This window comes from Lissotriton helveticus, chromosome 2_1 (assembly GCF_964261635.1).
Source record: "Lissotriton helveticus chromosome 2_1, aLisHel1.1, whole genome shotgun sequence".
Classification (NCBI taxonomy): domain Eukaryota; kingdom Metazoa; phylum Chordata; class Amphibia; order Caudata; family Salamandridae; genus Lissotriton; species Lissotriton helveticus.
The window spans coordinates 1,206,827,655-1,206,853,352 of NC_136059.1; the positions used below are offsets into that span (position 1 = coordinate 1,206,827,655).

The 25,698-nt window shown below is 44.5% G+C and overlaps 1 protein-coding gene across 1 annotated transcript in view; it reads right to left on the bottom strand.

Annotated features, from left to right (window-relative positions):
* Positions 1 to 9,218: 9,218 nt before the first annotated feature.
* Positions 9,219 to 25,698, bottom strand: part of DAPP1 (dual adaptor of phosphotyrosine and 3-phosphoinositides 1) — a 239,937-nt gene continuing 223,457 nt past the window's right edge. The window contains exon 10 of the mRNA XM_078676086.1: positions 9,219 to 9,895. Within this exon, the coding sequence (XP_078532212.1) occupies positions 9,842 to 9,895 (54 nt within the window). The 3' untranslated portion in view covers positions 9,219 to 9,841. The remainder of the gene's footprint in view (positions 9,896 to 25,698) is intronic.

Sequence of the window (25,698 nt, forward strand, 5' to 3'; positions counted from 1 at the left end):
TTACAACAAAACTACTGTAAAATAGTTCCAGAGTTTTGTATCTACATTAGTAAAAAGGGTAAAATGAAATAATGTAATAAGCATGATAATGTGAAATACTGTTTACAGTTGGTTTTCCTGCACTCATCCAATCCTTTAAACACTAACCATGCACTCATGTATACAGTAAGGCACGAATACCGCACTCCTCCAATCACCCAGGCAATATCCATGTATTTTCTCAATCACCTAGCCAGTACCTATACACTTATAATATCACCCAGACATTACTCCTGCTCTAATACAATCACCCACACAATAACTAAGTACTCTTCCAATCACCAAGGCACTACCCCTGCACTTCTTCAGTCATGCAGGCAGTATTCATGAACTCCTCCAATCACCCAGATATTACCCCTCCACAGATGCAATCACCAAGGATTACTCATGCCCTTCTTCAAACTCAGGCAGTACCTATGCATTCATGCAATCACCCAGGCATTATCCATGCACTCCTTGAATCACCCAACCACTACCCATACACTTATATAATCACCCAAGCACTACCCTTGCACTCCTCCAATCATGCAGGCACTACCACTGTACTTGTGAAGTCATCCAGCCAGTACTCCTGCACCTATGAAATTACCCAGACATTACTTATGCACTCCTCCAATCACCTAGGCACTACCACTACACTCATACAACCACCAAACATTATCTGTGCACCCATGCAATCACTCAAATATTACTCAAACACTGCGCCAATCACCCAGACATTACCTTTCAACTCATGCAATCACCTAGGCGTTAGCTATGCACTCCTTCAATCACACGGGCACTATTCCTGCACTTATTTAATCAATCAGGCAGTTACCCTTCCACTCCTCCAATCATCCAAGGCACTAATCTTGTACTCTTACAATCACTCAGGCACAACCTACGTAGTCATACAATAACCCAGACAGTACTCTTGCACTCCACCAATCACCTGAGCACTATCAATGCACTACTCCAATCACCCAGACATTACCTCTACACTCATGCAATCACCCAAACATTAACCAAGCACTCCTCCAATCACCCGGACGTTACCCCGGCACTAATGCAATTGCACCCATATTAGCTATGCACTCCTTCAATCAGACAGGCACTACCCTTGCACTCCTCCAATCACCCAGGCAGTATCCATGCACTTCTGCAAACACCCAGACATTTCCCCCTGCACTCATGCATTCACCCACATACTACTCTTGCACTCCTCCATTCACCAAGGCACTAGCTATACACTCATGGAGTAACCATGCACTACCCTTGCAGTCCTCCAACCACCCAGACACTACTTATGCAATCACCCAGTCATTACCTGTGCAATATCTCAGGCACTACCCTTCCACTATTAAAATTGTCCAGGCACTATCCATGCGCTACTACAATCACCAGGTACTACCCATGCACTCATGCAATCACCCAGACAATATTCTTGCACTCTTTCAATCAAACAGACAGTATCTATGCATTGGTTAAATCACTCAGCCAGTACCATGCACTTATAAAAATAACCCAGACACTACTTATGTACTCCCAGACACTACTTATGTACTCCTCCAATCACCTAGGCACTACCATTACACTCACGCAACCACTCAGACATTACCCCTGAACTTATGCAATCACCCAAAGATTACTCAAGTACTCCTCCAATCATCGAGACATCACCATTGCACTAATACAATCACCTAGACATTACCCCTACACTCATGCAATCACCAGGCTTTACCTATGCATTCCTCTAATTCCCCAGACATTACCCCTGCAGTCGTGCAATCACCAAAGCATTATCTAAGCACTCCTCCAATCGCCAAGGCAGGATCCATGCACTCCTGCATTCACCCGGACATTACTCCCCCACACACGCAATCATCCAAACATTACTCATGCACTCTTCAAATCATTCAGGCAGTATCCTTGCACTCCTCCAATCACCCAGACATTACCCCTGCACTCAGGCAGTCTTTTTGCACTCATCCATTCCCGCAAGCAAAACCCATACACTCTTCTATGAACTCAGACACTAACCATGCACTCATTTAATCACTCAGACACTACTCTTGCACTCACCCATTCCCTCAAACACTACACATACAACTCCGTGCACTCAGGCACTACCCATGCACTCATCCATGCACCCAGGCTCTACCTATGGATTGCTTCACATACTCAGGCACTATGCATGTACTGCTCCACTCACCCAGACACTACCAGTGCACTCATCCATGCACTCAGGCTCTACCCATGCACTCATGCAATCACTCAGGTAGTACTGCTGCACTCATATATTCCCTCAAACACTACCCATGCACTCATCCATGCACTGAGACACTACCCATGAATTCCTTTAATCCCCCATGCACTCAGACTCTACCCATGCACTCATTGAATCACTCAGACACTACTATTGCACTCATCCATTCCCTCAAACACTAGCCATGTACTTATCCATGCACTAAGGCACTACTGATGCACTCTTCCAATCACCCAGGCAATACCCATGCACTCATGCAACCACTCAGGCACTACTGCTGAAGTAATCTATTCCCTCAAACACTATCCATGCTCTCACCCAATGACTCGGGCAATACTGCTGCATCCATTCATTCACCCAGACAGTACTTATTCACTCATACAATGACTCAGACATTTCCCTTGCAGTCAGTCATAGGACACATACAAGTTTGTCTATTTTTAACCAATTAGGCGGTTCTAAAAAGAAACATTTTACTTCTTCTGGTTTAGTTTTAAATTTTTTTTATTCTTTTTAAACTATTATTAAAGGTGTTTTTTTTCAGCAAAAGATTGAAAAAAACAAGGAAATTAACTAAAAAGTTTTAAAAAGATTTTGCAATAAGAAACTCATTGCAAAAACAAACAAAAACATTAACAATGATGATTCTTTGCAGCAACACCAGCAGCTGCAACAGATTGCTCCCTGCGCAAAGATTGTTCCTGCACTTTTATGCAGTGTTGTTCCAGTCCTGAAAACTCTGGAACAATTAGTGTACTTTGTGCAGATTCAGTGGATCCCTCAGAAGTACTAGATCCCACGACATCATCTTGTTGTGACTTTTGCATTTTGTGCTGATATTGCTCTAGCGCAAGGCGGTTTGGGTGCATCGTCTGAAGGTGTTTTATCATAGATGAAGTCCCACAAGAATACTTCTTTTCTGATCCACAAGATAAAACATTCTGACACACAGTACAGGTGACTTTGCACGTGTTAACCTTCTTCTCTCCTGCTGGTATGGAGAAGAAAGCTCACACGATACGATCTTTCCTTTTCCTAATGGGTTCTTCCAGCTGCTCTTCATCTGCAGGAATATCCTGTGGTGGATTTTGCAATGCCATTTCCATTCTTGGAAAAAAAACACCAAATAAACCAAATAAAGAGGCACAGAAAACACAAGAGGTGTTTCTTGAAAAGATGCTCCTGGAAGAATGAAAAATTCGGTAGGGTACTGCAAGTCCTAGAATAGAACGCTTCTAAACCAGTGAAATACTTTCTTTTGAAGTCACATTGGATTTGCGCAACCGGCGAGCAACCACCTCACACCAGACACGATTGCTGAAAAATATACTTAACAATTATATATCTTTATTCCAGTTACAAATATATTATATTTACAATTATGTTAAATAATCTCTTGGTATAATATACAGTTTAAATTTATATACATATACTTTTAAAACGTAAAAATTTGCGATGGATTCGTCCACCTAGCGCGACCCCCAAAATTATACTTACGCGACGTTGCGCGGGGTCGAGTACCGCGCACCCTCCGCCTACACAACGCGCATCACCCTCAGTCTACACAATGCGCATCATGCACGTCTTAACCAATATGGAAGCAACAATTCGTGGATTCGTGCACCCACAGTGACTGGTACATGATTTGTATGCGAATCCACTTTAAAAAAAAATTGAATTCATATTTTGAAAAAGAGAAACCATCACTATATTTTTATAAAAGTTAAAACATTTAGAAAAAACATTTTTGGGACATTACAAATAGAAATTAACATTTAAAAATATTTGAAATTACCTGAAAAACCATAGGACATTGTCATAACTTCTTCTTGAACCCATGGACAATGCAGGTTTATCCTTGCTTTCTCTCCACAACTGATTCCACACTCTACCTATATTGTTTTCTTGTTCTGTCATTTTAGTCTATAACACTTTGTGTGAAAGGTGTTCCATACTTCCATTCCAATGCGTCAAGAGTTCATTTGTGGTTGTCTAGCACTTAATAAGTGGACATGAAAGAAGATGCATTTTCTAATGTTACCTCTAAGAATTGCAGAGGCACAGCCTTTCCAGGGCTAAAAATACAAACAACCTTAGCCCATCTAGCGTTACTTTTTTAGTAAAGTACACACATTTATTCTAACAGGAACAAGGCTAGGCCAAAGCAAGATAAGCTCTTGATAAGTTGTTTAAGTCATGTCCCCTGTGATGTAGGTGTTTAATGGAGCTACAGGACAAGACAGAGGGTTAGACTGCAAGAGGAACATCATCTGCCAATCACTGAAGAATACAAACAAACTGTTAGTATCGTCAAAGTAAAGCAGGTAAACTCCTGTACCGTTTAGTTAGGTACCAATGTTCCTTTATTGTGAACAATCATGGTCTCCTTAATTTTGCATCATTATGAAACATCTTGCCAGATATCAGTGGGTAGCTAGCTGAATGCAAACCATTTACCAAATTGAACTTAACTACAGGTAAGCATGGGTAAGATACAATAATATAAAACAACATTAATACACTGGAAAATTGTGATCACAAGTAACAAAACAAAAATTGCAACTAAATCATTAATGGAAACTACAGAAAAGACACCAGCTACCATTCCTACCACTATTTCAAAATTGCAGTAATGAGGAGGCTTGCATTCATTTTTTTAATTACATTTTATTTAGCACAGTGATGTCAGCATGCTTTTCAGGTAAATGAACAACTGAGTTTGAGACCGATTAAACGGAACAAAATGCTATAAGATGGACTAAGGCAATGAGTGAATTCTAGAACAGATGTTTAGAATGAATTCTTACTGAAGTATGCGAAGAGCATAAAAATCAGAGACACAGAGAGCAGGAGGCGCGAAGGACTTAGAACAATGAGGTGAGAATAAGGGGGAATACTGCCAGAAGCCTGGAGAAATAAGAGTCTGGAGAATACCAGTAATCTAAGAATCAGGGAGAAGTGTTAGAGAGGGATGAGTAGAGAAGGGGAGAGAGAAGAGATGAGAGATTGAGGTACTGAGGACAGACAATGAGTGGATAATAGGAGAAAATGTGACCATGATGAGCAAAGTGAGGGAGTGAAGATGACTTGTTGGGTGAAGCAACAATGAGGCCCACATGCATCATTGTTGGTATTTGCGATTCCTAAATTGCGAAAATTAAGGAATCACAATTCAGAAATCTCAAATACCTATGCATTAAAAATTCACAAATATTTTTGCGATTCCTTATTTTTCCTTATTTGCGATTCCCAATTTTGCGAATCGCAAATAAGGAATCCCTTTACATTAATTCCTATGGGCCTAGAGGCCCATAGGAATCAATGGGAAGGCATTCTCATTTTGCGATTCGCAATTAAGGAATCACAAAATGAGAATGCAATTTCAAGGGTGAAGGGGGGGTCCAAAGAACCCCCCTGCACCCCTGAAATGTAACATAAAGTCCATTTTTCACACATACATGCCCCAAGGGCATGTGTGTGTAAAATGAAAGGTTCAAAAATGCACTTTTGTGCATTTTTGAAACTTTTCACAAATTACCATGAAGGTTGACTTCATGGTAATTTACCACTTCTAATTTGCGAATTCGCAATTTTTTTAAAATGATGCATTGCATTTAAGAAATTGCTAAATTGCAATTTCTCAAATTGCGAAAAAAAATAAATTGATGCATCTCAAAAATTGGATTTGCATTTGCAAACGGCCGAATTTTGCGATTCGCACCGTTTGCGAATGCAAAAACCAATGATGCATGTGAACCTGATTTCTTTGAGAATCATTTTGAGTATTTAGTTGCATCATGAAGGAGAGAAAGATTTGGAATCAATAGTAGGGGATAAAATATCATGGTTATAACAGAAAACAAAGTGATTCATGGGTCAGGAATGTGTTGTAAACGAAAGAGACTTCAGGTGTCATTTGGTGCTGAAACAGATCCGCTTAAAATGTAATATGTGGGCATTTGCATGCGGTACTAAAACAGAGTTGTCTGATAACATAGGTCAGTATTAGAAAGCTTTCACTTCTAGATCTGTCAGATAGATGTTACATTTCTAGTTAATAGTATATGTGTGACTAGAATATCATGAAGCATAAACAATACTTATTCACTCAGTGTGGTCGGTGGGAGTATTTAAGGGCATATGGTTTTGAAAATTAAACACAGTGTCCTGGAATGAAACTTGAAACTGTGTAGATTTCCTACCATACTATCATCTCAAGGTGAGTGTGGTGGCTATGCAAGTGACACACTGGTGTAATGCATACAAGTGATGGTGCAACACTGATTTGGATCCTGTTGGCAAAAGGGAGGCCATGCACAAAGTACGTAGAGCAGTCGCGCTTTAAGGTATGCTTCTAACCCACCCACTTCTAGACTTCAACAAACTAATGAAGGCTTGAGTAAAATAACCACTTCGAGTCCAATGAGGTCAGTGCATTGGACTTTACACATGCATGAAGGTGTCATTGACCCAACTTGTGCCTTACTTCCCTTTGCAAGGGCAAGCCTCCTAGCCAGCACAAACTCAGATTTTGCTTGCCCACCTCCTCAGCTCCTGTTTTTGCTGGCCAGGCTGGGGATGCTTTTCAGGTGTAAAGTGACTGGTTTAGCCCCTAAATGCGCGTTTTAACTATTTGATGCATTTGTAGTGAGGGATACATTTCTTTCCATTTAATATCATAGGTGTTTGTGGGTGGTCATTGTTAGGGATTTTACATTAATGAGATGGGAGATAGAGTTTGACAAGGCAGAGTGAAGCATCAGTCTTCAAAGTGGGGAGAGGTGGCATAGGTTTGTTTAGGGAGAGAGGGGGAGGAGGAGGAGGAGGGAAAGGCAGACACATATCAGACAAGTGTGGAAGGTGTGAGCTCAGAAGACAGGTCTAATACTAAATATGTAAATGAACCTGGAACATTATATAAAGACACCCAATTTTGGGTCACATGAATAACTGACCTTTTCCGCAAACTGCAAATGATGACCATTTGGGAAGGAGAGGACATCAACCAAATAACCAGCTTAACCACACCAGTTGTTGCAGGCATCAATTGACCGCACCACAGTTATTGCAGGTCATTGCATTACCACACCTCAGTAGTTGCAGGTCACTGCTTTACCCCACCGCACTTGTTAAATGTCATCGCTTTACCACACTGCACTTGCTGGAGGGCATTGCTTTACCACACCGCACTTTTTGCAGGGCATCGCTTTACCACGCCACAGTTGTTGCAGGGCATCGCTCTACCACACAGCACTTGTTGCAAGTCATCGCTTTACCACACCGCAGTTGTTGCAGGTCATCGCTTTACCACACCACAGCTGTAGCAGGTCATCGCTTTACAACACCACAGTTGTTGCAGGTCATCGCTTTACAACACCACAGTTGTTACAGGGCATCGCTTTACCACACCGCACTTTTTGCAGGGCATCGCTTGACAACACCACACTTGTTGCAGGTCATCGCTTTACCACACCACAGTTGTTGCAGGTCATTGCTCTACTAAACAGCACTTGTTGCAGGTCATCGCTTGACAACATCACACTTGTTGCAGGTCATCGCTTTACCACACCACAGTTGTTGCAGGTCATCCCTCTAACACACAGTACTTGTTGCAGGTCATTGCTCTACCACACGTTGCAGGTCATCGATTTACCACACAGCACTTGTTGCAGGTCATCGCTCTAGCACACAGCACATGTTGCAGGTCATCGATTTACCACACAGCACTTGTTGCAGGTCATCGCTCTACCACACAGCACTTGTTGCAGGTCATCACTTGACCACAACACAGTTGTTGCAGGACATCGCTTTACCACACCACAGTTGTTGCAGGGCATCGCTTTACCTCAACTCACTTGTTGCAGGTCAGCGCTTTACCACACCACTGTTGTTGCAGGTCATCATTGGCTGAGCTGATATTGTAGTAATAAAAAGCACAGCAGTATACCCATATATCATCTTCATTATTGACTGCACGTTCCAATGGCATTTGTTTTTCTTTAAGCCAAAAGGTGGGTTTCTGAGGCATCTTCAGAATGAATAAAACAGCCCAATTTTCAGCGGTGACAGCTCCCATCCCTTATTTAGTTTTACCACACCGCACTTGTTGCAGGTGTTTGCTCTACCACACTAAATTTGTTGCAGGTCATCACTTTACCACACCACAGTTGTTGTAGGTCATCGCTCTACCACACAACATTTGTTGCAGGTCATCGCTCTACGAGACAGCACTTTTTGCAGGGCATCGCTTTACCACACCACAGTTGTTGTAGGTAATCGCTTTACCACACCACAGTTGTTGCAGGGCATCGCTTTACCACACCACAGTTGTTGTAGGTCATCGCTCTACCACACAGCATTTGTTGCAGGTCATCGCTCTACCAGACAGCACTTTTTGCAGGGCATCGCTTTACCACACCACAGTTGTTGCAGGTAATCGCTTTACCACACCACAGTTGTTGCAGGTCATCGCTTTACCACACCATAGTTGTTGCATGGCATTGCTTTACCACACCGCGCTTGTTGCAGGGCATCACTTTACCACACCATAGTTGTTGCAGGTGACCATATGCTGTGGAAGTTTTTACTAAAAGGTTTGTCAGTATCTATTATTAGCCTTGGTGTGTGTTGTCTTTGGATCTGCAAAGACTACATTTAAAATAATTTAGGCAATAGACGCAATTTTGTGGAACAAGATGGGGACCTAAAAAAATTATGCTACGGGCTGTAATGCTGGTTTGTGAATGATACATGGACACAAAACGGCACTGAATATACAAGACAAAAATATATCTGAAAAAATGGCGACGCAGATCTGCTGCAAATGAAGGGAACGCTGTCTTACCCCAATGCAGAACCAAAGCGTTGCACTGGAAGATTGTCCCTTTGATCAGTGGATACGCATTGGCACTTGGAAGCTATTAAAATACACATGTTTCTTAAGGCACTTAAAAACAACATTTATTAATCCTGTACAAAGGAAGACACTTGTAAAATTGGTATTCATGTTTATGCTACGTTATTTGTGCTATGACACTATACATGATGATTGCTTTGTGGTTAAACATTGCCAGCAATCCCTCACCTCACATCAAGGGCGTCCTTCTGTCTTGCTGAACTTCCTCCTTCCATGTGGTTTAACAGAGACATACTTAAGAGAGTTGTACAACGGAGAGGATACGGAGTCCACCTTGTCATGTGTCATACGGTCAGGGAGAGCAACCGTACTATTCCTAAACTTTGATGACATTTAGCCCTTTTTATCGAGGTGCAGTGAGGGTTAAGCGTCCAGCTATGGGTTGATGTATTTTGGTTTACAATTAATAAAATGGTGGCTGTTCACCTGAATGAAATGAGTGAGTAACTGCGAAGGGGTGGGAGGCTAGCCTGTAGGACTGTCACCCACAAATGTCAGTAGTCATCTCATTTTCTTGCTGCAGAGTGATAAAAACAGAAAGGCGCCATTCTCCCCATTGTAGGCATCTGTGGTTGGAATAATGTCAGAAGTCCCAGCATATTGGAGAGGTATTCAGATGGTCTTCCTGGGCAGGGACAAATTCATGGCCGGAATTGGCTCCCCATCTTCTGAGGTTGTTGCTTTTTAATCTGCGCCTGTGAAACATGACATGTCAGGATTTGCAAAACAGTCAGAGAAATTACAATCCCTAAGTTAAACATGGGAATCAAATGGCTTAACAGGTATAGAAAAGGAGTCCTATAAACATATTAGTAGGGTCAGTAAGGGTTCTACAACTCAGAAAGCGTTTTGTAGCTCAACGAGGTCCTCCGCATATTACTCTATTGCTATGGGCTTAGATATTTGCATATGGTCTTAAGACACTTTTAGAACTCTTCATAGGGTATGTCAGGAAGTTAATCCCCTTTGCCCTGGCCATGCTCTCTGCGAGCTTCTTACAGGTGTACCCTTTGCCCATGTAGTAAGTGAATGGCCTTTAGACACAATACAAAGGGGCATATTTATGAGTGGGGTCGCGTCGCACTTGCACCACGCAACATGGTGCATGTGCCACGCAAGTCCAAAATGCGATTTATCAAGCCACGGAAGGCCATCTTGCTTGGCCCTGAGTGGCTTCATAAATCTAGAGTAACGCAATTTAATGCAAATCACTGTGCTGCATTACTCTGCGCCAGGGAGGTGTTCTACGTGTGTTGCATGGGTGTTCCCATGCAACATCCATGGATTTTGACGCATTCCCAGATTTGCCAAAAGTGGTAGACCTGAGAATGTGCAAATGCTAAGCTTGCCCAGGTGAGGCATAACAAGGCAAAATATCTTTATGTCTCCTCGTTACTTCCTCTTTCTATGTGTGCTGTATTGTGCAGCACACACAGAAAGAGAAAACAACCGCAGGGGATTGTTTGAGCATGAAGATGCCCCTCCCTGCACAAAAACAATCCCTATTATAACAGGCATCCTTGCACCATGCACAATGGTGCAAGGGTGCCTGTTTTGGGGGTAGGCAGCCAAAACGGCCCCAGAGCACGGACAATGATAGGAATGTGCCGTATTCTTAAAACATGGTGCATTGCTGCCCTTCCCTTGTCACTCAGCGCAGCAAGGTGACTTGCTCCACTATGTGACTTTGTGCACTGTGGGCCCTATGTATGGCAATCAGCCAGGCCCTGGATATCCAATATCCCTTCATGTAGTGGGAAGAAGGAGGAGGGCTAAAGGGATTGTTCAAGTTGCCCTATGGCCCTGTGTCCACTATATTTAGCAGACACAAATGATGGACTTGATATTTATTGTGGCGTTGCTTATGTGTTAATTCCCAAGCAGCACACTGATAAGCTTAGCATATTCTACATATTTAAGTGGGGTTTACATTCTTCTTGTTAACTATAACATCTTTTTAAATAATGTTTAAGAAATGTTTCGTTTTTTTAACAGTAATTCTGGACTCTTAACTTAGAAACATAATGTTCCTCAATGAAATATTCTTACTGAATTGTTTGTGTAGTATTCTATACAATCCAGCAAGTGCCTAGAACCTGCCATTAGCTCTGCCTTTAATGCCTGCTCGACTGGACAAAAGGCTGTGCAAAACTTGGTATGAGTGCAAGACATGGACTTCGCAGCTTCCTTTTGAATCCAGAGCCCACAGGGCATGACCTTTGACAATACCTTGTGTACTCTGTTTATAGGATATTGGTTTTGACCAGGCCCCGTACGCTGCCCCCTGCCCACAAAACTTTTCAAAATGACATTAGGCCATGCCTAGTATGAGGAAACTGATATATTATATGGTTTGGTTGTGCAACCTGACTGTGTAATAAACTCAAGTCAGGCTCTTTGCAAAACCTTAGTTCACTCTGGGTAGCTGTGGCTTCGAGTAGACCTGCTTTTTCAGAGGAAAAAGTGCAAAGCATTTAGAAGTATGGTAACAGTTGAACAAAACATAACACGGCACAAAGACAATCTGACACCAATTTATGAAAATAGCTTAGTTTTATGAATTTTTAGACATCATAATGAACAAAATCCGTCAGAGTTCCATTGATATGAATTATTGAGCAAATAATAAATCTCTATTTTCATTCCAATTGCAACCAAGCATTGTCAACTCCTGCAGTTACTTGGAATTTTATTTTGTAAAGTGGAGTACAACTACTCCAGCTTGGCTTGTACTGGGTTACCAACTCCAGCAGGGAGTGAGTAACAGGGACCAATGAGGACTGGAAGGGCAGTTACCTTGCAGTCAAAGGAGTTTCCAGCCTCTGTGGGAAACTGCCATAGACATCTATGGAGTGGTCCTGAGGCATGTCATACAGGATGCTGAATGATGCTGACAATGCTATTTCAATGACAGGGGTTTCCTGGGGCCACTCCTCAGTCCACGAACACAGTGGGGTGACTTAGACCACGGAGGTCGATGTACCTCAAAGTGTGATTGAAGTCCAGTCGAAAACCGGTTGCAAAAGGTCTTTAGTTACAGGGAAACCAGCAGTTCCTTTTAACTGAGATAGTGTCCGTCTAGGGCAACCAAACTGCACTCTGATTAATCTTCCAGGTACTACAGACTCAGGTCCAACTTTTGAGCATTGAGACTCGGTCTCCCAGGGTACACTTCAGTGTTCAAGTGATTGTAGCTACCAACTTGCCTAGGCAGGCTTCTTCAGCTTTTGTGGTCCTGCAGCTGAAACAGGAAGTCAGCTAACTGAGTCTTGTAGTGACAGATGTCTAGAGCGGTGCGACTTTTCTTTCAGCAGCGCACCACAGGCACAGTCACAGTCCTCTCTGTTAGCCCAATGATCAGCAAGTGCAGTCCAGTCTTTCATGCAGCTTCTTTTTGTTGGGTCAAGGGAAAAGCAGGGCAATCCCTCTTTGGTCCTCTCTCCATTGCAGATGTGATCCATCATCATTCTTTAGCTTACTTCGCCATTCCAGTTCAGACCCAGCCATATGCAAATCAGTCTTGACCCTGTGCCCCATTGGAACAGTCCAGCCCATCTGAAAGACTTCTGCCTGTGACCAGGGCTGGGGGCCAAGACCTGTTAGACTCCCTGCTGGGTAAGGGGACATCACCCAGAAAAACTAAGACCACCTGCCCTGGAGTGTCAGAGTCCGCCTGCTTGCCAAGACCACTGTCCTCTGTGAGGAAGAGGAGAGTGTTGGATGTAGCTCTACCATGAGGATTCCCTGTGCGAGTTGTGAGGGTTTAACGGTGCACTGATCGGGCTGTAGCCCGTGTGCAAGACTGTTTTCAGCAACCCCTGCATTCCAGGCGAGGGCCATGGTAAACTGTGATAAGTATTAAGGCTGTGCAGATGGCACAGGGCCCACCTGGCCTTATTGCAGCGACCCTGTATGCCAGAGTGGACAACCAGTAATGAAGTTGGGTGACCAGTGTACCAGGACTCGTGAAAGCCTGAGCAGTGACCCTGTATTCCAAAAGGCGGCCACCGTGGTGTGGACGATTGCATCGGAAAAGTCTATATTGTATCTGGAAGATACAGTGGCAACCCTGTATGCAGAGAGGACGCTGCCAGGACCAAACCAAAGATTTCGGTTTGTTGCCCAGGGCTGGAGTGCAGCTGTGACCTGCAGGTCTAGCCACAGAAAAGGACCTGCCCTGGCTGGCCCCCTTGGACCAAGAGGATGTAGAGGAGAATATTGCACCCTCATGGACTCCAATTGGGAGCCAAAGGACTGAATTCCCTACCAGGGAGAATTTGACTTACCACATCGAAGGGAACTAGAAGCTGCTCAGATTGCTGGGATGAGCAGCTGCGCCACTCCAGAGAGGGAGACTGTGTCTGTCAGATGCTGCAGCGTGTACTGTGACCCTCCAAACGGAGCAGGACCTGATCTTGAGAGTGCCTGTGTTGAGGGCACCCACTGTAATGCCAAATGCCTCTTTGCTGCAGGAGCAGTTAGGACTTGAACTAAGGCCTTTGGGGGCCCGGGCAATTCCTTGCTGAACGTGCTGATGCCTCAGACACTTTTGACTGAAATCCTGAAGAGTCAAAAGGGAACTCCTGAGTACAGTCTAATAGTTTGCAAACCCTGATGTGGCCAACAGTGAATGGGGAATAACCATAAACAAGTTGCACGGTGGAGGGTGGGGCAGGGAATCTCCTGACAATTTCAAGAGCCCTGGCCTTAGGAGGGATTGTATTATTGCATTTCAATGTCACATCTGTTTGCATGTTTTAGAAAATAAGTTAGAATAGAATTAGAATAGAGTTAGAAATAAAATAGTACTTCCTCATAAAAGCAAATATTTGGAGGGACATTGATTTATTGTTCGTACTGTTGGCTCTGAGTTACGAGTCCTGTCCACTGACCTGTATCTACATCTGCCTAAGGGAGCCTTGACTGCTTCACCATAGCTACAACTGAGATTCAAGTGCAGAAGGGATACTTGGCCCAGTTGAGCTGGATCAATAGTAGGTCAGGCCCTGGGCCACAGGAGTAAAAGGCCTCAACTAGCACAGTTGGGTCAGGTAAGCTCTGCGTTCCACGTGGCCTTCCGAAAGAGGTTCTAACACCATGACTTGACCTTAACTCCTACTCCCCTTCAGAGCCTGGCATGCCTAAAAGACCCTCTCTCTAGTGTCTTCTAGGAACAGCCTTCAGCTATACTCCGCAGGCTTTGGCCTTACCCATTGTGCGGTCCTACTATCCTCAGATCCCAAAGCTTTCAGCGGTGTCCTGAAAGTCTGACTGAAAGTGGGGGTAATAAATTAGTTTCAAGCTTCTTTGATGACATTGATGAAGACAAAGGTATGCGACCTGAGCTGAGCTAACATCTAGCAAATCTCTCCTGTGGGAGCATGCTTATTGAGAAACCTACTTTAACTTTTGAGACATGCAACCGACCCAATTCACCTCTTTCCCCATCCTTGCCAATTACAAATCATCAGGTATTAGACTAATGCATTTTAATGTTGTGGTCCGCATTACCAAATTAAAATGCATTATTCACCTGCGCACTGTGAGGGAGAAGCAGGGATTGACCGCGACTATTGGGGGTCGCATTTAAAGCAGCGCAGTGTCCGGGGGGCATCCCACGATGCTTGTGTCCGGTCCAGGGAGGACCTGGCTTGGCAGTTCGGGCTGGACTGTTCCCACAAGGAACAGGGTCAAGACTGATTTGCATATGGCTGGGTTCAAACTGGGGTGCTGTGGGGAGCAAAAGAATGATGGATTTAACCCAGATCCTTGTGACTGGAGGTGAATGTTTTCATTGTCCAGCATTCCGTCCATCAATTGTTTATTTTGCATATGATTCTGAAACCTTGGCAGCTATGTCCCGATCTTATAGTAATTTCATTTTGAAAGTTCATAGGTGGAGAAATAACTTTGTTGTGAAATTTGTGTTCACGTTTCTGAAAGAGGGCTAGCTTTTTGCTAGCTAAAAGTGTTTTTGCCATAAACTCTTGGTCCAACCATAACTACAGAAATACTTTTGCTGACATTGTTAATTAAACTTAGCTAATTCATAGGAAAAGCAAAGTTGTTTCGCTTAAAAATAAGTCTTTATCTTTAGGTCTGTCCTAGAATATATCAGGCACATTGTTTGAGGGGAAGAGGGCAGTGTTCTGAAAGGGGTACAATAAGTGTGTGATCTCCATTTTAACTTCAGCATAGTTCATGAAGCCAATGTTACAAAAAAATATGTTTATGATAGATTGGTAACTAAATTTAGCATTCACACAGGAGTCACACAGCGCTATGTTTTAAAAAACATGCTTTTAGGTCATCGCTTCAGCAATTGTATAGTTGGCTTGTCTGTTATGTGAAGCAGACAAATAATGGGAACAAGGCATGCCGAAAATCTATGCCTTGTTCCCTAGAGCCCACTTGACAAAGAGCTTTGGGGTCATTGGCTGGTGGCACAAGTGGGCACCATGCCCAGATCAGGCCCTGCTCCCAGCCGTCTTTGGAGTAAGGGTTACGGGCACATTGTGTAGATTAAAGTCATACTACACACAGAGAAGCTGATGAACACACGCCAGGGGCTTAAAGTGTAAGAAGGCTGGCCAAACGTTGTGGCTGGAGGTAGACATCCTTACCGTCCAGAGAGGCCTCAGGCTAGGGTGAGAAGCTGTCCTCTCCTTTGCAAGCTAACCCGGCAGACTTCATGGGAAGCTGGGGGAAGGTTTGCACGTTGCGCAAAAAGAGTAGCCATGTTAACAAGGAGTAATACAGATATATGGGGGAGATGGACTGGAAATTACAGGGGTCCCTGTCGTAAAAAGTGAGGCAAAGCATCGGGAACAATAAAAACTCCTTTTTAAAAAGTAATTTCTATTAAAAAAAAAAAACTTAGAGTCATAGCACCTTTGTTATTTGTGTAACTTTTTTAAAATCCTTATTACCTGTAGTATCATGATGGCCCCCCAAGGATTACACAAGACTATTGCTTCATTCAGGTATGTTTATTTCTCATGGTGGCACAGCTCGTCTTGCGTCCTGCCTCTGGTCCCCTTCCCTTCTGAATGTCTCGCCCCTGCCCCTTGACCAGATGTGGTGTCCGGTGTCCCCTCCCCACATCCTTGACCCCAGGGTCCTAGTGCCCGCTGTCTGGGCATGACATCTTCCTCTTTGTTGCAAACAAACATTTTCCGTGACGCGGCCTGTGGTCACTAGTCGGGGAGAGGGGGGGAGCTGGGGGGAGGAGGAAGAGGGGGGAAAGGGGAGGAGGAAGAGGGAGAGGGAGATCCTCACAGACCCTCATCACATTACATCTCTTCAATCAGTCTCTGTAGTTTCTTGCATGTTCTTCTCGGTCTTGTTTCTCTGTCGTCCACCTGTACATTTTCTTCCTCCTTGATTGCGTCCGGCGCTGGTGCCAGCTGTTGTTCTTCTTTCATTCTCAACTCTTTGAAGTGTGAGCTGTTCCTTGTGATGTGATACCGCCCTGCTGATGCTGTTATCATGGGTCCTTTCACCTCCGTCACGGTCAGCGGGTCCTTCGAGAACGCACTGTCTGATTTCCTCTGCTGTCGTTGCCGCACTACCACTGTGTTCCCTTCTTTTAGTTTTGCTTTGATGGCGTGCCTCCTTTGATCTGCGTACGCCTTCATTTTTGTTTTTGCCTCTTCGTCTTTGGCAGCTATGTTGCTTCGTTCCACACTCGTCGTAGCTTCCATCTGAGGTAACCGGGTCCTGCTCGAGCGTCCCAGCACGAGCTCGGCCGGGCACCGGCCTGTGGAGCTGTGAGGGGTTTTCCTGTAGTCCCTAAATATCTGACATAGTGCTTGTCCTATCGATATTTGCGTTATCTGCACTCTCTGTACCGCCTTCTTTATGGTCCCCATGAACCTTTCCGCCATCCCATTTGCTTGTGGCCACAGAGGCGTTATTTTCCGATGGTGTATTCCTAGGTATTCCATGAACTTTCGGAACTCTTCTCCTGAGAATGGTGGACCATTGTCAGCCTTTAGCGTTTGGGGCGAGCCCCATGCTGCAAACACATCATCCATGATTGGCAGTGTTGCATTTGCTGACGTTGACGCTACTTGCCTGACAATTGGAAAACGGGACAACTCATCTATTATTACCAGCAGGTAATTTCCAGTCTCCAGCGGTCCATAGAAATATGCCACCAGTTCGGTCCACACCGCTTTCGGTAGTTCAGACATCTGTAGCGGCTCCGGCTTGGGCGGTTGCCCCGTCACTTGGCAGACTTGGCAACGTATGACAGTCGCCTCGACCATGCTGTCCAGCCCCGGGAACCACACTTTTTCTCGTAGCATTTTCTTAGTTGCGATCATCCCTCTGTGTGACTCGTGCGCCAGTTCTATCGTCTGTTTCCTCAGCATTCGGAGCATCACTATTCTCGTTCTTCTCATCATGATGCCATTTTCGGTCTCTGAGAGCTCTTCATGGATCTTCTTGAATGCCAACAGTTTCTCCTTTATTACTCCTTCATCCAGGATGCTGTTGTGTTGATGTGTCTCCACCTTTGATGTCTTGTCACTTTCTGTATCGCTTGCATGGTGGGGTCTCGCTTTGTCTCGTGTTCCAGCTCTGCCATCGTTATGGATGCCAGCGTGTTGTGCTTCAGTATAAAGTTCAGGTATTCCTCCGCCATTGTCATTGCCTCAATTGCATGTGGCCAAGGATGTCTTGACATGTAGTCAGCCGGGTTGTGTTCCTTTCCAGGCTTGTGTATTATTTTGAAATTGTAATCCATTAGTCTTATTCCCCACCTCTCTATCCGGGGTGGTATTTTTGCATTGGGATTTCCATAGATTGTTATTAGTGCTTGGTGGTCTGTTATTATTGTGAATGGTTTCCCATATATGAACATGTGATAATGTTCACAGGCCCACACAACTGCCAGACTCTTTCTCCGGTTGAGAGTATGCTCGCTCAACGTCTGATAGGCTCATGCTTCCGTATGCCACCACACATCTTGGTGAGTCCTTTCATGGTCTGTGTTGCGCCAGTATTGCCCCCAGCCCCACTGGGCTGGCATCTACTGTCAATCGGTGCATAGTAGCGGATCAAAGTACGCCAGGTGATCTACTGCTGTCACAGATTCTCTGATCTCTTCAAAGGCTTTGCTGCATTCCTTTGTCCATGCAAAACTCTGTCCTTGTTTTGTCAGTTCTCGCAACGGTGCTGTCAGGAACCACAGTATAGCCAGCCTGTGCATTTCTAAATTCTATGCTAGGAAACGTCCCTTGGTGAAATTCAATAAGTTAGGGATTTGGTTTCCTTATTCTCCAAGCAGAACCTCCTCCCAAGATGGCCGCTGCAAAGGCTGTCTTGTCCTCAGCAGAGTTAGGGCAGTCTAGAGTATTTGGAACGTTCGCGCGGTGTAAACTGCGCACTTCAATTTAGTTCGGTTCCGAGAGAGTCATAGTGTTCCGTTTCTCCGAGTTAGTTGTGCAGTAATTAGAGTCAGTGTTGAGAGCAGTGAGTTATTTTCAGAGGAATTTCAAGTCCGTTTACTTGGGGCTATTCAGGACAGTATCCTTCGTTGTACTCTGAACTTGCATCCTGAAGTGAGCCTCAATAAAGACCATCCTCACAGAGTTTGTCAGCAGCTTTGCCTAAGTCTCCGGTCAGAACTCTCTCCGCCCCCTCTGTCGGAGCTTCAGCAGAAACAGAAAGTATTCTCCGCTCGAAGTCGTGAGGGGAATACCTATTGCCGCCGTGACAGAAGACAAGCGTGAGAGGAATTTGAACTGCAGTCAAGACAGTAAGACTCGCGCACCTGCGCTAAGTGAAGTACAATATTCCCTTGTTGACTCCTTGCGCTTACCCTGGCTTTTCCTTCCTTTTACCCTCCCCTGAACCTTTTTGCGCGCTTCTTACCGACTGCTAAATTTGAACCCGAGCTTGTTGCTGGAACTGCTGCATACAAGGAACCCCAATATCAAGATATTTGCAGGAGAGCATTCAGGTACAGAGAGTAAAAAGAGTAGCTTATATAAGAGAAAGAGCAGGTATAAGCAGACAGAGCCCTCACCCTATTCCTTTTCAATTCCAGCACTACGCTCCCTGTAGCAAGTACTACCAATAGAAGAGAAGCATTGCCCTGAGAATTTCTGGTAGGATCAGCTTCAGTTGTTCTATAGTAAATCCAGTAGAGCGAAGATAGTGTTCTTATGTCCCCTTGTTGTGTGCATTAGGTATCCCATCAGACTGGTTGCAGTGAACCTACACTTTCCTGTGACGACCAGAGGATACCAGCGATTGTCAAGGTTTTCTCTTCTCTGTCCACTTCCCCTTTTCCCCCTTACTAGTGAGTCTGCTTTTTAGCGGAGGCACTGGGAGGTGGGCATTTGGGACCAGTGTCCATACTGCTCCTGCGAAGGTTCTGGAGACTTCTGACAGATTGAAGTGCCCACGTTAATCACTTCGCCTGGGCAGTATGGCAGAAGGGATGGATTTAAAATCTTTAGGAAACATTCTGGAAGGCATCCAAAGGGAAATAATAGCAGTCAGGGATGAAAATAAAAATTTGAAACAGGAGTTGGTGGCTTCTCGTCAAGAGACAAGAGTGTTAGCACAGAAAGTGGAGGATTTGACCTTAGGTAATCCTGTAAAAAATCTTTCCAGTCCCAGTAACTAGCCTTCCATCTTCAGACCCCAAGGCGGTAGCACAGGTGATTCACTCAGTTTCTCCGTTAATTCCTTTGGCCACCCCAGAGAGGTTTTCAGGGGATCCTCAAAAGGCGCAGATTTTTTTGACCCAGTGTTCTTTACACTTTATGTGTCGTTCTACCCTTTTTCCTGATGCTCAGTCTAGGGTGGCCTTTATCCTATCTTACCTAAGTGGGGATGCAGCTAATTGGGCGATGCCTTTAGTTAGTAGGGATGATCCATTATTAAGTGATTTTGCCAAGTTCAAAAGTGAATTCCTTAGAATTTTTGACAGGAGAAGGATATCTCAGGCTACCGACAATGAACTTTTAGAATTGCGCCAAGGTTCCAGGGATTTAATCACCTATCTGACCCAATTTAACAAACTTATTTTGGAGACAAATTGGCCCGAAGAAAAGAGAACCGCCCTGTTCTATAGGGGATTAAGAGATGAGATCAAAGACATTTAAGCACAAGTTCCGAATCGACCCACAGAATTGGCAGCTATGGTTGATCTTGTGTTGGAGTTAGACTTTAGAAATGCTGAGCGTAGAGGAGAAAAGAAGAAAGATTGGAAGATAAACTTTCCGCGATTTGATCGGATGCGAAGTGAGAAAGGAACTGGAGTCCAAAATGAAGGTGAACCCATGCAAATAGGGGCTGTGAGAGGTCCTTTAAGCCAGGAAGAAAAGGAGCAGCGACGCCAAAAGAAACTGTCTTTATTGTGGAGGTGCCGGCCATTTTGTGAAAGAATGCCCCAAGCGTCCAAAGACTCTGTTGAAGGGAAACGACTCGAGCCATCGGTAGGCGGAGCCGCTCTGGTGGTAAAGGATGACAAGCAGGCTCCTGCACCTCATTTAATTTTGAATACCTTACAGACCTTGACCCCGCATGTGATTTTGCACCTGACTATTAAGTTCCGTGAACAGCAGATTACAGGAGTGGCAATTATGTTAGATTCTGGAGCGACTGGAAATTTTTGCGACATTAAATATGCTCGCAAGATGGGCATACAAGCCATTCGGAAAGAAAGAGAGGAACAAGTACGAGCCGTAGATGGTACCAATTTATCTTCAGGACCCATCACTAGCCACACGGAGGAGTTGGAGTTGGTCCAAGCTGATGGCCATCGTGAACTGTTACAATTTAACTTGATTGATGCCCCTCAGTTCCAGTTGATTCTGGGATTGCCTTGGTTAGCCACGCACAATCCCACTGTTGATTGGGAAAAGCGTACCGTGAGTATGCAGTCTGATTTTTGCCAGGAGCATTGTTACCAGTCTGAAAGATGCCCACCAGAACCTTCTGTAGCCTCGTTGTTGTCCTTTGGTGGACAATTCATACTGGAGAAATTCCGAAAGAATATCAAGATTACAAGAAAGTATTCAGTGAACAAGAAGCAGAAGTATTACCGCCTCATCGAGTATATGATTGCACTATTGATCTGGAGCCAGGAGCTAGCCTTCCGTGCAGTCGAATTTATGCTCTGACTGAAGCGGAGAATGTTCATTTGAAAGAATATCTGGACCGTTATTTGGCTAACGGATTTATTCGGCCATCGCAATCCCCAGTATCCTCACCACTGTTTTTTATACCAAAGAAGCAGGAAGGAAGTTTGAGGACATGCATAGACTATAGAGCATTGAACCAAGTTACCATCAAGAATCGCTATCCTCTGCCTCTGATCTCAGTGTTATTGGATCAAATCAAGGAAGCGCAAGTGTTCACTAAACTTGATTTGCGTGGCGCCTATCACCTTGTTCGCATGAAAGAAGGGCACGAATGGAAGACAGCTTTTCGCACCAAATTTGGGCTTTACGAATATTGTGTGATGCCCTTCGGATTGTGTAACGCACCAGCAGTCTTTCAGCACTTTATAAACGATGTGATGGGAGATCTGATTGACAAGATCGCAATCATCTATTTGGATGACATTTTGATTTATTCTAAGAATGTTCAAGACCACCCTAAACATGTTCGAGAAGTGTTGGAGAGATTGCAAACTCACCGGTTATTTGTGAAGTTGGAAAAGTGTATCTTCCATGCTACCAAGGTCGAATTTTTGGGATTTGTTCTGTCCCCTAATGGAATTACAATGGATCCTGGAAAGGTACAAGCAGTGAAAACTTGGCCATCTCCTCAGAACGTCAAGGAAATTCAGAGGTTCCTGGGATTTGCTAATTTTTATCGACGTTTTATCCAAGGATTTTCACAGTTAATTGCACCTATCACTCGCTTGCTGAGAAAAGGCGTCAAATTTGAGTGGTCTTCGGAGGCCGAACAAGCTTTCATTGATCTCAAGGGTCTATTTGTGACGGCTCCCATTCTGTTGCATGCTGATCCTGACAAACCTTTCTTCGTGGAGGCGGACGCTTCTGATCAAGCCATTGGAGGAGTTCTTTCACAACGTCATCGCAAGACGGGACAGCTTCACCCGGTGGCTTATCGTTCCAGAAAATTGAATGCGGCAGAACTAAATTACACAATCGCCGAAAAGGAACTGTTAGCTGTAAAAGATGCATTCGAAGACTGGAGGCATTATCTGCTGGGTGCTAAGCACACTGTCACAGTGTTCACGGATCATAAGACTCTTCAGTTCCTCAAGTCTGCTAGGACTCTTACTCCTCGCCAATTACGGTGGTCACTTTACTTTGCAGATTTCAATTTTGTGATCACGTATCGTCCTGGAGCCAAGAATGGCAAAGCAGATGCCTTATCCCGCTTGCATACTGAAGATACTGAACACTCTGTAGATCCTCAGCCAATCATTCCAGAAGACAAGATAGTATGTACCATCTCTTTAGATAGTTTTCAGGAGGAAGTTCGGAAGAGTTTATCTAGGGAAGAAATTCAGCAATGGATCCTGCAAGGTGAAGAAAGGCGCTTGTACCAGCAATTACCTTATTTTAAGGAAGCCTTATATCTACCTAAATATTGTAAATTATTTTGTCCACCCTAAGCGTGGAAGGGTATACTCAGATGTGAGTCCCTTGCTCATTGCTGAAATGCCAGAAACCGGTCCCCGGAAGCTTGTTTCCTTCCCAGTGTAAGAATTGGCTTTTGTAGTCTGGTCTGCCCTGTTCCCATGATGCACTGGGCCAGGGACAGGCTAATTTGCATACAGCCAGGTTCTGAAACTGGGATGGTGCAATGAGCTAAAAAACGGTGTTGGATCTAGCCCTGATCTCTTGACTGGGTGAGAGTACTCTGCTTAATTCAGAGACTCTGTCCATCACCACCCCTTGTTGTAAATTATTTTGTCCACCCTAAGCGTGGAAGGGTATACTCAGATGTGAGTCCCTTGCTCATTGCACCATCAGGATTCAAGCAAGCCTGGCCGAAGACGGCTGAAATGCCAGAAACCGGTCCCCGGAAGCTTGTTTCCTTCCCAGTGTAAGAATTGGCTTTTGTAGTCTGGTCTGCCCTGTTCCCATGATGCACTGGGCCAGGGACAGGCTAATTTGCATACAGCCAGGTTCTGAAACTGGGATGGTGCAATGAGCTAAAAACGGTGTTGGATCTAGCCCTGATCTCTTGACTGGGTGAGAGTACTCTGCTTAATTCAGAGACTCTGTCCATCACCACCCCTTGTTGTAAATTATTTTGTCCACCCTAAGCGTGGAAGGGTATACTCAGATGTGAGTCCCTTGCTCATTGCACCATCAGGATTCAAGCAAGCCGGGCCGAAGACGGCTGAAATGCCAGAAACCGGTCCCCGGAAGCTTGTTTCCTTCCCAGTGTAAGAATTGGCTTTTGTAGTCTGGTCTGCCCTGTTCCCATGATGCACTGGGCCAGGGACAGGCTAATTTGCATACAGCCAGGTTCTGTAACTGGGATGGTGCAATGAGCTAAAAAACGCTGTTGGATCTAGCCCTGATCTCTTGACTGGGTGAGAGTACTCTGCTTAATTCAGAGACTCTGTCCATCACCACCCCTTGTTGTAAATTATATCTACCTACAGCAGCCCTCCAACAGAAGGCCTTACAGAGTTGCCATGATCACCCTCTGGCAGGACACAAAGGAATTGCTAAGACTTTGGACCTGGTGCAACAATATTTTTGGTGGCCTGGGTTGTCCTCTCATGTCAAAAGATATGTGCAATCTTGTGGACTATGTGCTAGGGGGAAATCTACTAGACAAGCCCCTCAGGGATTTTTACAGCCACTCCCAACGCCAAAACATCCATGGCATACCATTTCCATGGATTTCATAGTAGATCTACCTGTGAGTAAGGGCTTTGACACCATTTTGGTGATAGTGGACACTTTTACCAAGATGAGCCATTTTATTCCTATGTCAGGCACACCTACATCCCCAGAGTTAGCTAGAGTTTTTGGAGAAAATATAGTAAAGATTCATGGGATTCCAAAAGTCATTGTGTCAGATCGAGGCCCTCAGTTCATTTCTCATTTTTGGCAGGCCTACCTTAAGGGGTTAGGAATTGAGAGTAGACTCTCCACCAGCTATCATCCAGAATCAGATGGTCAGACGGAAAGGGTCAACCAGGAATTAGAACAGTACCTCCGTTTGTTCCTTTTTGATCAGGGTGGAGAGTGGGCAGAAAAACTATGGATGGCGGAGTTTGCTTGTAATAACGCCAGGAGTGCTTCTACAGGTTACTCCCCGTTTTACTTGAACTTCGGTCGTCATCCGAATCATTTGGTTACTAGAGAAGAGCTGGAGGTGCCTGCAGTACAAGATTTGATGACAGATTTAGTATCCCTTCATAAGTCTGCAGAGCAAAATTTACTTAAGGCCAAAAGAACCTATAAAAGTTGTGCTGACCGTCGTCGACGGGCAGCTCCAGAGTATCAAGTGGGAGATCAGGTTTGGTTATCCACTAAGAATTTGCATTTGAAGGGAAACCGAAAGTTTCAACCAAGATTTGTAGGTCCATATTCTATTGAGAAGGTGTTGGAACCAGTCACTGTGAGATTGAAATTACCAGCCAAATTAAGAATCCATCCAGTCTTTCATGTATCTTTGTTGAAGAAAACTGGATCCCAAACTAGACTGACTAAACCTCCTGATCCCTTAGAAATTCAAGGACACACTGAATATGAAGTTAAAAACATTCTTGATTCCAAGTTAACAAGAGGAAAACTTTTTTATCTGGTAGACTGGAAGGGTTATGGCCCCGAGGAGAGATCTTGGGAACCTGTGTCTAACATTCATGCCCCACAGTTAATACAACGTTTTCATTCACAGAAACCTTTCAAACCAGGACCGATGAATCGGTCTTTGAGAGGGGGTACTGTCAGGAACCACAGTATAGCCAGCCTGTGCATTTCTAAATTCTATGCTAGGAAACGTCCCTTGGTGAAATTCAATAAGTTAGGGATTTGGTTTCCTTATTCTCCAAGCAGAACCTCCTCCCAAGATGGCCACTGAAAAGGCTGTCTTGTCCTCAGCAGAGTTAGGGCAGTCTAGAGTATTTGGAACGTTCGCGCGGTGTAAACTGCGCACTTCAATTTAGTTCCGTTCCGAGAGAGTCATAGTGTTCCGTTTCTCCGAGTTAGTTTTGCAGTAATTAGAGTCAGTGTTGAGAGCAGTGAGTTATTTTCAGAGGAATTTCAAGTCCGTTTACTTGGGGCTATTCAGGACAGTATCCTTCGTTGTACTCTGAACTTGCATCCTGAAGTGAGCCTCAATAAAGACCCTCCTCACAGAGTTTGTCAGCAGCTTCGCCTAAGTCTCCGGTCAGAACTCTCTCCGCCCCCTCTGTCAGAGCTTCAGCAGAAACAGAAAGTATTCTCCGCTCGAAGTCGTGAGGGGAATACCTATTGCCGCCGTGACAGAAGACAAGCGTGAGAGGAATTTGAACTGCAGTCAAGACAGTAAGACTCGC